The following is a 13,426-nucleotide window of genomic DNA, read 5'->3' as shown; positions in this document are numbered from 1 at the left end:
AGCTCTCCATCATTTTACCAAGGAGTTATTGTCATTACTCCCTTCACAGATGGGGAAACTGAAGAACAGAGAGGTGAACTCACTCCCCCAAGGTCACCCAGCAAGCCAAAGCAGAGCAAGAATAGGCTCTATGCTTCCGGAGACCCAGTCTAGTACCCTAACAACTGGGGCAAACTGCCTCCTCCTTAAAATGTTAAGCTTTAAAACAAACAAAAAGATTTAGCTACCAGATATGCAGTCACATAACATGTAGCAAAGGCATGGTTTGTGCTCAGTGCTGAGCTCTTTCTGCCTCTCTGGCTCTGAAGAGCTGTGGTTTCTGTGAATGATTCTATTAATAAAGAAGCTTCTCCTGCAGAGGTGGAAATCCTCCATCCCTGAGATGGGTGGTTTACAACAGTCTCTTCAAACACTAGCAATCTGAAGATATTTGGTCTTTACTGGGCTTTAACAAGCCTTGTATTTACACATACCATTCAGGGTATTGCCTGGATGTAATTGCACATATTGTTTTATCTCACTCTTTTTGGCCATTTCTTGGTAGTATTTAGCTTTTTCCCATTTACCATGCAGGAGGATGTGTATGTTAGACAGGTGTGGTTCTGTCTGACTTTGTAGATGGCTCTAGCTACTACGTGTAAAGCCACTAAAACTTTAGTCACAAAAAAATTAATGATCCTTTTTTAAAAAGGATCAAATATGGTGATCTACCATGACATGCATGTTCTAACCTTCAGTACAGAAATAAAAATAACTCGCTAGATACATGTTCAGAATTGGGAGAGAAATATCTCTAACAATTTATTATATGTGTTATCATAACATCAGATTGGCTTGTGATTGCTGCTCTCTAGTGTTATGAACCTAGTCTGCCGATGCTTTCCAAATCAAACTCTACACTGGAAATAAACTTTTGATACTTAACTTGCGCACCATTCATCTTAATGCCCTTCACCTCAGGATGATATGGGATCTGTGCACAGACAGAGTGAGCAGTGTGTACATGTTCTCCTTTCATGTGGGACAACACAAACCTGCAGTTGAATCTCCAGGTCAGATGAAAGTCTAGCATTCAAATTAAATGATACAACTTAACACTGCACAAAACATTTAGAACAAGGAAATAGTGTTTTGAATAAAACCCGACAGGAGCGCCATTTGGCTGTCAATACCTCCTCGCATGAAGGCAACTGAAGATTATTTTCATCTGCCCTTGGTGCGGTTATGCTTCTTCATCCCCTGACCCTCTCCTTTTCAATACATTTGTGATTAGTTTAAATTAGGCACAAGCCTTTACAGCTAGAAAATGGCAGTTGTTGCATTTGTATCTAGCCCACAGTAGTGACCATGTTATCTGTTATCCTTGATATTAGTTTAGGTGGGACTGTTATCCTCCCCAATCTTTGTCCTCATATTAAATAGTTTATTGCCTATTAAGTTTCCTGTTCCAAGGCAGTAGAATGTACTGTTTGTTCTCTATAGCAGTGGTTCTCAAACTAGGGCTGCCGCTTGTTCAGGGAAAGCCTCTAACGGGTTGGGCCAGTTTGTTTACCTGCTGCGTCTGCAGGTTCGGCCAATCGCAGCTCCCACTGGCTGTGGTTCGCCGCTCCAGGCCAATGGGGGCTGCGGGAAGCGATGCCGGCCAAGGGATGTGCTGGCCGCCCTTCCTGGCCCGCCAGGGGCTTTTCCCTGAACAAGTGGCGGCCCTAGTTTGAGAACCACTGCTCTATAGGTTTGTCTTGATTAGGAAATGTGGTTGAGCCTAGGTCAGGCTTAGGCTGTGTCTACACTACTCACCTTACAGCTGTACCGCTGCAGCTACACCGCTGTAAAGTCTCCTGGGTAGCCGCTGTGTGCCGGTGGGGGAGAGCTCTCTTGCCAGCATAATTAAACCACCCCCAATGAGTGGCGGTAGGTATGTTGACAAAAGAGCATCTCCCACCGACACAGCGCTGTCCACACTGACACATTTGTTGGTGAAACTTGTGTTGGTCTGGAGGGTGTTTTTTTCACACCCCTGACTGACAAAAGTGCTAGTGGAGACAAAGCCTTAGTTGACACATGCTAGCTAAGCCTGACCTCTTCCAGAGGTATGTAGGTTACCACCTCAGCTTATTTTATCTGTCTTGAGCTTAGAAGGTGACGAGCTAAAGATGTTACCCTATATCTACATGAGGAAAAAGGTCAATTTCAGTCTAGCTTAGCGTAGTTTGGCTAACTTAATTTAAACTCAGCGTCTTCCTACTGTAACTCTAAGGGTAAGTCTAGACTATAGTTTGTGCTTCCATTTTAACTTGATTTAAATGATCATCAGTTAATTTAAAACAGCATATTTTTAAATGCTAACCTAGACACTCCACAGATGTTTGTTTCAGAACACAAATGTTTAAACCAAACCACACGCATTTGTGGAGTGTCTCCGATCATCTTGGCAAATATCAAATGGTGGACCTATCTTCCATGAATGTATCTAATTCTTTTTTGAGCCCAGTTGTACTTTTGACCTTCAGGACGCCCCTTGGCAATGAGCTCCACAAATTGACTACATTGAGTGAAGAAGTACTTGCTTATGTTTGTTTTTAAACCTGCTACCTATTCTGTCATCAGGTGACCCCTATTTCTTTTGTTATGTGAAGGGGTAAATAATACTTCCCTATTCACTTTCTGCATACCATTCATGATTTTGTGGATCTCTAACATATCCTCTCTTAGTCGTCTCTTCTAAGATGAACAGTCCCAATCTTTTTAATGGGTTTCAGAGTAGCAGCCGTGTTAGTCTGTATTCGCAAAAAGAAAAGGAGTACTTGTGGCACCTTAGAGACTAACCAATTTATTTGAGCATAAGCTTTCATGAGCTACAGCTCACTTCATCGGATGCATTCAGTGGAGAAAAAATATATATATTTTTAATTTCTACTTGAATGGAATTTGTTCCATACCCCTAATAGTTTTTGCTGCTCTTTTCAGCATCTTTTCAAATTCTACTATATCTTTTTTTGAAATGGGGGCCATCAGAACTGCATGTATTATTCAGTGTGTGGGTGTACCATCGATTTATGTAGAGGGATTATGATATTTTCTGTCTTCTTATCAATCTCTTTCCTGTTAGCTTTTATGACTGAAGCTGCACATTGAGCAGATGTTTTCAAAGACCTACCCACAGTGACTCCAAGATCTTTCTTGAGTGGTAACAGCTAGTTTAGACCCTGTGGTTCTGAATGTATAGTTGGGATTATGCTTTCCAATATGAATTGCTTTGCACTTATCGACAATGAATTTCATTGATCATTTTGTCATCCACTCAGCCTGTTCAGTGAGATCCCTTTGTAACACTTTGCAGTCTGCTTTGGACTTAACTATCTTGAGTAATTTTGTGTTGTCTGAAAATTTTGCCACCTCACTGTTCACCCCCTTTTCCAGATCATCTATGAATAGGATGAACAGTACAGTCCCAGGACCGATCCTTCTGGGACCCTGCTATTGATCTTTCTCCACTGTGAAAACTGACTGTTTATTCCTATCCTTTGTTTCCTCTCTTTTGACCTGTTGTTGATTCATGAGAGGGCCTTCACTCTTATTCCGTGACTGCTTAGTTTGCTTAAGAGCTTTTGGTGAGGGACCCGGGGTGGATTTGATTTACATCAAATTGATTTAAATCATAATTTAAATGGTTGGTTATTTCATTTACCAAAGGTAATTGAAGCAGATATTTATGAAGTCATTGGGAGGTGAACTATCTCCAGTTCATTAGTATTAATGTATTATTAGTATTAGTATTAATGTAGTATTAATCATTAATATTTGGAAGATTTTCTTGCCATGCTGTATTAGGAGGAGAACATCGCCAGACAGACATTTAAATTGTTTTATTTAACTAAAACAACGTTATGTATTCTGGATTTTTTTCTTCAACAGCAAACATATAATATTTTAACAAAACAAGCATATGAATTTTTGAATGTAGTTAAACATTCAAGTTTTTTAAAATCAGGTTTGTTTTTGTTAACATTGTTTTTAACTAAAATAGTTAAATGAAATATTTTTTTTTAAAAACAGAAATTAAATCGACTATGTTAGCCAGGTCAACATGAGAAACTTAAAATATTGGCTTCTGCAGCTAACTCAGTTGTCCTCACCTTCGTTTTCCTGTTTGTTCATAATCTGGAAAAGAAAAACAAGCTTTCCTGCTTTTTCAGGTCCCAAACGATTTCTCAATTTGGAATGAATTAGTCCAAAGGAAGAAAATATTCTTTCTACACCGTCAGAAGAAGCGACTGCTGTTAAAAATTAGATTATCACTTCAACAGTCTCTGAATCCAAGTGCTTAAGTGACTTCCACCAGTTCACTGGTGTGACTTTCTTTAGAACATCATCAGCAAACATATTTCTTGAATGGTTCACCATTAGCTCTGAAGTTTATTATAGTTGGCATTATTGAGGGATGATTGATGGATGTCCATGTCATTGCCAACTCCTCTTCTTCAGCAGTTAAGGTTTGACCCTGGTCCCGAGTATTGAGAATATTTGCAAGAAAATGAGCTGGAGATAGTGCTTGTCCTATTCATTTTTTTTAATGCTTGTAATTTAACTCTGTCATTGCATATGTCTCTTTCTAAGATCTCACTCAGTTCCTTCCAATTTTCAACAGTGTCAGCAATAAAACGGCTGTTTCCCTGCATTTTGTTCAAGGCTACAGAAATAGGCTTCAGGGTACTCAGCATGTGTTCAACATTTCTCTTAAGCCCAATGCTGAGAACTTTGGCTGCTACCATGGGGGCCCTGGACTTTATTCTCTTAGTTGGCAGCCTAAATTTTACCTCGTTGCCTGTAGAACCAAAGGACTGTCTCAGAAACAAAATAAGCATCCCTGTTAGCTGTCTTATTGGAGTAGCTAAGGATTGAGTAGACTTGGAGACTAAATTACTCTTTCACCCTAGATGTGATCCCTCCATGCCAGTACTGAGGTATGTGAGTGGTATAGGGAAATTATGCTGGTGCTGTTTGTGTATTGGCTCCATGTCTAGTTGGCAGCCAGTGTCAAGTGGAGTGTCCCAGGGGTCGGTCCTGGGGCCGGTTTTGTTCAATATCTTCATAAATGATCTGGAGGATGGTGTGGATTGCACTCTCAGCAAATTTGCGGATGATACTAAACTGGGAGGAGTGGTAGATACGCTGGAGGGCAGGGATAGGATACAGAGGGACCTAGACAAATTGGAGGATTGGGTCAAAAGAAATCTGATGAGCTTCAATAAGGATAAGTGCGGGGTCCTGCACTTAGGACGGAAGAACCCAATGCACAGCTACAGACTAGGGACCGAATGGCTAGGCAGCAGTTCTGTGGAAAAGGACCTAGGGGTGACAGTGGACGAGAAGCTGGATATGAGTCAGCAGTGTGCCCTTGTTGCCAAGAAGGCCAGTGGCATTTTGGGATGTATAAGTGGGGCATAGCGAGCAGATCGAGGGATGTGATCGTCCCCCTCTATTTGACATTGGTGAGGCCTCATCTGGAGTACTGTGTCCAGTTTTGGGCCCCACACTACAAGAAGGATGTGGATAAATTGGAGAGAGTCCAGCGAAGGGCAACAAAAATGATTAGGGGTCTGGAACACATGACTTATGAGGAGAGGCTGAGGGAACTGGGATTGTTTAGTCTGCGGAAGAGAAGAATGAGGGGGGATTTGATAGCTGCTTTCAACTACCTGAGAGGTGGTTCCAGAGAGGATGGTTCTAGACTATTCTCAGTGGTAGAAGAGGACAGGACAAGTAGTAATGGTCTCAAGTTGCAGTGGGGGAGGTTTAGGTTGGATATTAGGAAAAACTTTTTCACTAGGAGGGTGGTGAAACACTGGAATGCGTTACCTAGGGAGGTGGTAGAATCTCCTTCCTTAGAAGTTTTTAAGGTCAGGCTTGACAAAGCCCTGGCTGGGATGATTTAATTGGGGATTGGTTCTGCTTTGAGCAGGGGGTTGGACTAGATGACCTCCTGAGGTCCCTTCCAACCCTGATATTCTATGATTCTATGATTCTATTGCCTGTCTTATAAAGCCTCAGCTTCTCATCTTCCACAAGTGATAAAATTAATACCCAATTTGCCTGCTTGGCTTTGTGTATTTTCATTGTTACCTTTTGATTTTACTATGCAGACTCATCTCTATACTGATCTATATTGTCTTCGTACAACTTATCAATTGTTACAGCAGTTAAAAATAATAGAATAGTTTTTGCTACTCAAAATCAGGCACCTGTTTTAAATTCTGTAATGAACAGACTCTTCCATGTCCCTGATGAACATAAAACAATTGGTTCAAACCACCTATAAAATAAAAATAGTAGACTCTTAGCTGGTGTCAGAGAAAAGTATGTTGTCTCTGGGTTTATTCTCCTCTGAGAGCTGAGAGGAAGTGAGGGAAACTCAGTGTTCGGTTTCACAAGAACAAAACTAATGGTAAATGAGGAGCTGGTCAAGACAATTTATGTTGTTTGGAGCGAGGGATAAGAATGTTGTATGAATGTATTTATACTGCTTTATGTTTTGCTACACAGAACCTTGAACAAGAAGGGAGATAAGTTTCCACAAGAACTGTTTTATGACTGGGAGATAATAGCAGTAGGCTGCAAAACAAAGACTTGAGAAAAGACTAGTTGTTTTTTTACATAAAGAGAATGGGAATGAACTGGTGTTGATAACCAGTCTGGGTCTTATTTGTTCTCTTTTGCAGAATTTGTGATGCATTTTCTTGTATAAATGGTCCCTTGGACATGACTGTTGAAAATATTTTTCAAAACTGCAAATAAAAAATTCCTTCTCTCAGAAGTGTTGTGTACCTTAAACACTATCAGAAACGTGGAAAGAAAGTCATTTATAGCATGACTGATTTAAGGTTTGGTGTCTTAAACAGAAATAATAAACAGGCATGTAACCCGAGGTTGTAACGGTGTTTCTTTATAACTGCTATAAATGCTTTTCAGACTGCGTAGTGGACTACGCTCCTTACTGATTTCCAGTGACAGTGGTGTGACTGCAGAGGGTGCCCTGAAGTACAAGTGTTTATGTATATATAATCAGTTGTGGAGCCCAGGTTCTGGAATGGGGTTCAGGGGGAGTAAATGACATACGATTGGTTATTGGTGGGCAGCCCTGCACTCACCCAGCAGTGGCAGCTCCTGTCCCATAGCGTTGGGTCTGGCTCCCCACTCTCAATGTTGCAAGTTGGCACATGGGATCTTAGAGTCATTTAGTTTTGTCCCTGGCTCTCTGTTCCATTATGATGCTCTCCAGAGCATCAATTTCTGGTGTGAAAATCACACAATTTCTGGTGTGAAAATTTGTGTCATTATACCTCCTTTTGCCAGTTGATTGAAAAGACACCACACACATTTCTAAAGGCTGCTGTGGGGAGTAAGGGAAGTTGGCCTCCTATCCTTCCCCACCTCCTATTACCTCTGCCTTTGCTACTTATCTGATGTGCTGCCTGATTTCTGTTTAAAATTTCTGGTTGAGTCTTAAACTGACTGGTGACGTAAGTAGCTGAAACGTGATTTGGAATGATAACTCATTTTTGATGTGATCGTGATTGTTAATTGTCCTTTTCCACTTTCTTCTCCAGATCTGGACTCGGCAGGATCGCCAGTGTATTCTCAATGCCTTAGCACAGTTATTAGTGGATAAAGAATGTACTCTACTGATTGGTCGTCAGTTTCGACCAATCCTGCTGGATTTACTGGAAAGAAATGCAGAAACCATTAATGCTGGTGGCCAAATCAACCACGATCTGCATGAAAGGCTTTGTGTAGCAATGAGCAAGCTAATTGGTGACCACCCTGATGTGCTTCCGTAAGTGATGTGATGTCTGCTTGTGTGATGTTTGAACTTGTTCGCTGTATACTAGGTAGTGCTGACTAGTCAGTAGATGGATCTTCTGGCTATGGGAGAATGGGTATTTTCATATATTTTTATTGCCTTGGTAATGGACATTTCTTGAATTGAAACTCTGACTGAGAAAACCCAAGCTTTTAAATTAAAGGACATGTTTAAATGAATGTCTGGCAATGTCTAACATGATATGCATCTTTTTCAATGATTGAAATAAAATAGAAAAATGTCTGACGTGCATGGTAGAGAGTTATGTGAAAATTATTCATTGGCTAAAATTTTCAAAACTATACATCTAAAATTAGGCTACTAAATCCAAATTTGACCTAAATAAAAGTGGTCAGTACTGGTTCAGCAAATTGGAATTAAACCTCTCTTGACAAGATCTTAACACTGGTTAGTGGAAATGGTGCTGACCACTGTTTGTCCTTGTAATCTGTATAATCAGCACTAGTCAGTTAAACTGACTGTTGACAAATGACTGCTAATGGTTGTTTGCAGTGTGGTGGTAGTAGTAAGTGGTGGTCTCGGGTTACAGTAGAATCTCATAGTTACGAACACTTCGGGAATGTAGGTTGTTCATAATTCTGGAATGTTGGTAACTCTGAACAAAACATGATGGTTGTTTCTTTCAAAAGTTTACAACTGAACATTGACTGAATACAGCCTTGAACTATGCAGAAGAAAAATGCTGCTTTCTCTTTATTTTTTTAGTAGTTGACATTTAACACAGCACTGTACTCTATTGTCTGTCTGTCTGATTGTGTACTTGAGGTTCCAGATGAGGTGTGTGGTTGACCATTCAGTTCATACTCTGGTGTTTGTGACTCTGAGGTTCTACTGTATTAGAGAGACAAGGTGGGTGAGGTAATATCTTTTTTATTGAACCAACTTCTGTTAGTGAGAAAAAACAAACTTTTGAGCTACAAGAACTCTTCTTTGGGTCTGGGAAGGGGAGTCAAGGCTGGTCTACACTGGAAACTTACACCAGCATAGCTACATCTGTCAGGTGTGTGAAAAATCTACCCCCCTGAGAGATGCAGCTATGCTGACCTAACCCCCTGTGCAGACAGTGATAGGTGGATGGAAGAAGTCTTCCTTTGACCTAGCTACCGTCTCTTGGGGAGGTGGATTAGCTACAGCGATGGGAGAATCCCTCCTGTTTCTGTGGTAAGTGTCTACACTGAAGCGCTACAGCAGCGCATATGTGTCTCTCTAACATTTTAAGTGTGTGTATATATAGGCTTCAGAGTGTCATAGGTAAATACAAGATGGAACAGATACAAGGTGAAATATGTTAACTACTTATGCTAAACAGTCTATTCCACCTTGTGTTTAGCTGTGATGCTCTGAGTACCTTTCCCAGACTTGAAGAAGAGCTCTGTTGGTGAAACAAATTTTCAGGCTACGCAGAAATTGGTTCAGTAAAGGATATTACATCACCCACCTTGTCTCAGATAAAATGGTACTATTTCCAATTGTAAACAAGGCTTCATTTTACATTTGGTTTGCATTGTATAGTACCAACAATTACTGTTTCAGGACTTTTGTGGATTAGAATTCTTTTGTAGATTGTTTTCTGTGCTATTTATGCACGTTTGCCTATCGTAATGTCTCCACTTATCTCTCTCTAAGGTTTGCTCTCAGATATTTTAAGGATACATCACCAGTGTTCCAAAGACTCTTCTTGGAAAGTTCTGATGCAAACACAGTCCGATATGGGCGCAGACGGATGAAGTTACGTGATCTCATGGAAGCTGCATACCTATTCCTTCAACAAGAGCAGTCTGTATTCCGGGAATTGTGGGACTGGAGTGTGTGTGTTCCGCTGCTAAGGAGTCATGATACTTTGGTCCGCTGGTAAGTTTAAATCCAAAAATCTTTTCCATTCATGGACAAATGTTCTGAATTTCTCCTAGCAGCCTTCACTTTTAAGGGGAAAGATGAGAGCAACCTTCAGCAATACCAGACAAAGAATGTGCCACTCCTGGGGGAATTCTGCACCACTGCGCAATGCAGAATTTGCCCAGAAATCCATGTTTCCCCTACAGAATTGGGGTTGCTGGCTGTCACTAGGGGCTGCTGGACTCTGCAGAGCCCAGCTCGCAGTGGGGTTGAAGGCTCTGCACACTCTGACTGCCCAGCTTGGTCTCATTCTCCTGGGAATGGGAGAGGTCCTGGGAGACCCAGCTCTGGCCAATGGTGAGGAAGGGCAGGGCCACACCGCAATACATCCCCCAGTGGGACAGTAAAGAATCTAGGGGGAGTAAAGGCACTGGGGGTGGAGGTTTGTGGGGCTGGGGGGTGCCCCGTGGCTGGGTTTTGGGGAGAGGGGGGTACGAATGTCTGGGCTGGGGGGTGCCCAGCAGCTGAGCACTGGGCGGCAGGGAATGCAGGTGTCTTGGTTCTGGTGGCCCCCAACACACCCCTCCACCCCCTCCCCCAACTGGAACTGGTTGTCATAGGACAGGGTAGTCAATAGGTGCACCATGGGCCAAATCCGGACCACCAGACGCTTTTGAATGGACCCCAAAATCTTTTTATTTACTTATTATTTTCATTATTGTTATTATTTTTTTACTTATTTACTCTGGTGTCTGGACCTTGACTAGACCTTGACCAAGAAATTTGGACTTTGACAAAAAATAATTGACTACCCCTGTCGTAGGACTTTCTTTCACTCTCTTCTCCTGGGGGAACTTTTTTTTTTTTTTTTTTTTTGGTGTTTTCTGTATTGTTGACAGGTATTTTGAAATAAATTACCAAAATATTTCAAACTGGAGTGATTGTGTTGTTTTGACAACTAAAATATGCAGAATTTAAAAATATTGTGTGCAGAATTTTTAATTTTTTTGGCCCAGAATTCCCCTAGGAGTAATGTGTTAAATTGGGGTTCAGATTTCATACATGTCTACCAATGTCTCCTAAGAAAAAGGTCTTAAGTTTCAGTTAAAATAAAAACTGTAAACATTTAAAAACATTAAAGTTTCTACTGCAAAATGGAGGGAAAAACCCCCACCCACCTACCTAACTTTCTAAATTATGATAAAGCACATAAAAGACAGCTCCTCTAAGCCTGGTGCATCACCCAGAATAGAAAGTGCACTCAGTGGGTGATGCACCAGGCTTAGAGAGCTGTCGTTTGTGTGCTTGTACTCCTGCCTCAGTTCCTTTTCCTTCTGATGGCACTGCTGTTCAATAACCCAGAGCTGCCACTTTTTCCAACGAGTGCTTGTAGATCATCTTGTTCTGGCTTGAATTTCTGAGCTGTGCCTGCACATGCTCCTCACACCAGAGCCCAAGGAAATCCGTGAGCTCTCTTTGGGTCCAGGAAGATACACAAAACATTTATAGCACCTTTTGCTAAGATCCAAAATGATCTGAAAGGTTGGGAGCTTGCTTACAATGGTGGTAGTTCACAGATGGGGTCTGTATGGGTTTCAATAGCTCTTCATCATGACTTCTGGTCAAACTGACTCCTGGGCAATGGAGTGAAGAAAGGTTAACTGTCTCGATTTTTAAAAATACACCAGTACTCTAAATTCACTTGACAGTAAGGCATGAGATAAGGTTATCATTTTAGAGTTACTGGTTCATTTACCGGAGTAGGTTTATATGGCTTTTTTACAGTAATTTTGGAAGGGAGAAACTAGCTGACTTTAAATTTTGTGCTGAGCCACTCTTCTTCTGGGGGCTTTCCTCTTTCAGCCTCACTGCACATTGATGGTGGTCAGAAAGTGAGAACTGACTAAACCTGATGAAAAATGTATTTGCCTGTCAGATTTTGTACTAAACATTTTTTAAGTTATATATTCATTATTTGAAGAGGCAGCTGTATCGAGTAGTGAAGTCAAAAGATTTGAAGTGGTTTTAGGATTCTGTTGGCACTGAGCCTTGAGCTAATGTCTTGATCTGTTGATACTATGGTCAATCTAACTGCTGAATTAGAGGAAAGCCAGATCTTCTAGAAAGCCAGATTCTCCATTTAAGGTGAAGATATCCAAGAGATGCTTCTATTTAAAAAGTGCACCTAATTGTTGTGTTTGCCGCAATATACCCTACTTATAGAAAGGCTTGTTACATTGTGAGGCACATTGTTTCAATATGTCAAGACTTGAGTCAGTTTTCTCTAGAGAAATATTTCAGATTATTATACTGTAAATAAAAACACTTAAAGAGCATTCACTGAAATGAAGCAATAAAATATGAAACAGGACACAGCAAATCATTTTAAAATGGTACTACACTTTTGCCTTGGGTAGCAAACTTTTATAGCTTACAATACAAAATTCATTGCCTCTATCAGTTATATGCCAAAAGGTGAGTCTTTTTTCTACTAAGAGTCGGACGACACATTCTTGATCTATAGCCCAGCTGTAGCTATGGGGAAGCCAATTCTTTCTCTCTACCGACCCCTCTGGGGGAAAAAGATGTACAAGATTCTTCTTCTAAAATTTTGTGTCTTTGTTTATGAATCAGAAAAATAGGTTTCTGAAGAATCTTTTGAAATCTATTTTGTTGAAAATGTTCTTTGCAGGTACACTTCAAATTGCCTTGCTTTGGTTACATGTATGAATGATGAGCACAAATTATCTTTCCTTAAGAAGATCTTCAATCCAGATGAATTAATACGTTTCAGACTAAAGTAAGATGCATTTTCACATTGAATACATTGCATGATTAAGTATATTTGGTGTAAATTACATCCAACTGCAATAATGAATGTGGATACTAATTTGACAGGCAACTGGAAGAATCACAGATGTGGAATGTGGAGAGAGCCCTTGTTTTGGCCAATCCAGACACCTCTCTTTGGCACAGAGAGAAAGGGCTGCAGTACACGCAAGGAGACATCATATCAGGTGACCTCTCTGCAAATGTAATAGCAGTATGTGGAGTTGTGCTACCAAGGCAACAACTTGTGCCTAAAGAACAGGTAGGTACAGCCTTAATTGTCTCCTAATTATTAAAATGTGAATGCTAAGAATTGACCTACATTGGTTGATTTCTTAAGTGAAGTTGAATGTATGTAGTACTGGCGGCAAATTTTATTTCACGCTGTGCCATTCACTAAGGCACTGTGAAGTGGAATGTTGGTACTTCAGAGAAGCTGTATGTTGGAATGAAGCAGTGTAAGGGTTAACACGGCGATTTGTTCGGTTTCTACATATCAGCTCTTGTAAACTGGCTCTGAGAGAATGTTCAGCAGCTACTTTTCCAGCTCTGTATAGTATCTCCTTGCCAAATCCAGAGGCTTTCTCAAGAACATGGGGTCATGGCCTAGCTAGCAAGGGGGTCTGAAACAGTCATTTGTACCTTCATGGAAATGTTTTTTTATGCCATATGAGTTTATACCCTCTCTTTGCCGGCAGTTGCTCCCCAAAATAAGACATTCTTTAACATTTATTTTTTAAATAAATTAAAACTTACTCTGTGGAGGCTGCCACTTTCCTGCTAATAGGCAGGAAAAGAAAACAAATAGGAAAATATTTCTACACTTACATTGATAGGAAAGGCACTGGACTCTGCACATTTTGGGTAGGTTTTAATATG

General features: G+C 40.7%; 1 protein-coding gene across 6 annotated transcripts in view; it reads left to right on the top strand.

Moving 5' to 3' along the window:
- The window catches only part of MDN1 (midasin AAA ATPase 1), a 163,298-nt gene that overhangs the window by 6,667 nt on the left and 143,205 nt on the right, over positions 1-13,426 (top strand). For 5 of the 6 annotated variants that reach the window (XR_012157991.1, XM_073336749.1, XM_073336748.1 and 2 more), the window contains exons 2-5: positions 7,608-7,834; positions 9,509-9,733; positions 12,411-12,518; positions 12,617-12,809. Coding sequence is in view for 5 of the 6 variants with exons in the window: in XM_073336749.1 (XP_073192850.1) it covers positions 7,608-7,834; positions 9,509-9,733; positions 12,411-12,518; positions 12,617-12,809 (753 nt within the window). In the remaining variant the exon portion in view is untranslated. The remainder of the gene's footprint in view (positions 1-7,607; positions 7,835-9,508; positions 9,734-12,410; positions 12,519-12,616; positions 12,810-13,426) is intronic. The other variant, XM_073336750.1, reaches the window with a different exon arrangement.

Source organism: Lepidochelys kempii, chromosome 3, assembly GCF_965140265.1.
Source record: "Lepidochelys kempii isolate rLepKem1 chromosome 3, rLepKem1.hap2, whole genome shotgun sequence".
In the NCBI taxonomy this organism is placed as follows: domain Eukaryota; kingdom Metazoa; phylum Chordata; order Testudines; family Cheloniidae; genus Lepidochelys; species Lepidochelys kempii.
The sequence above is the reverse complement of the archived record's forward strand: the minus strand, read 5'-3'. Positions and strand labels throughout refer to the sequence as shown.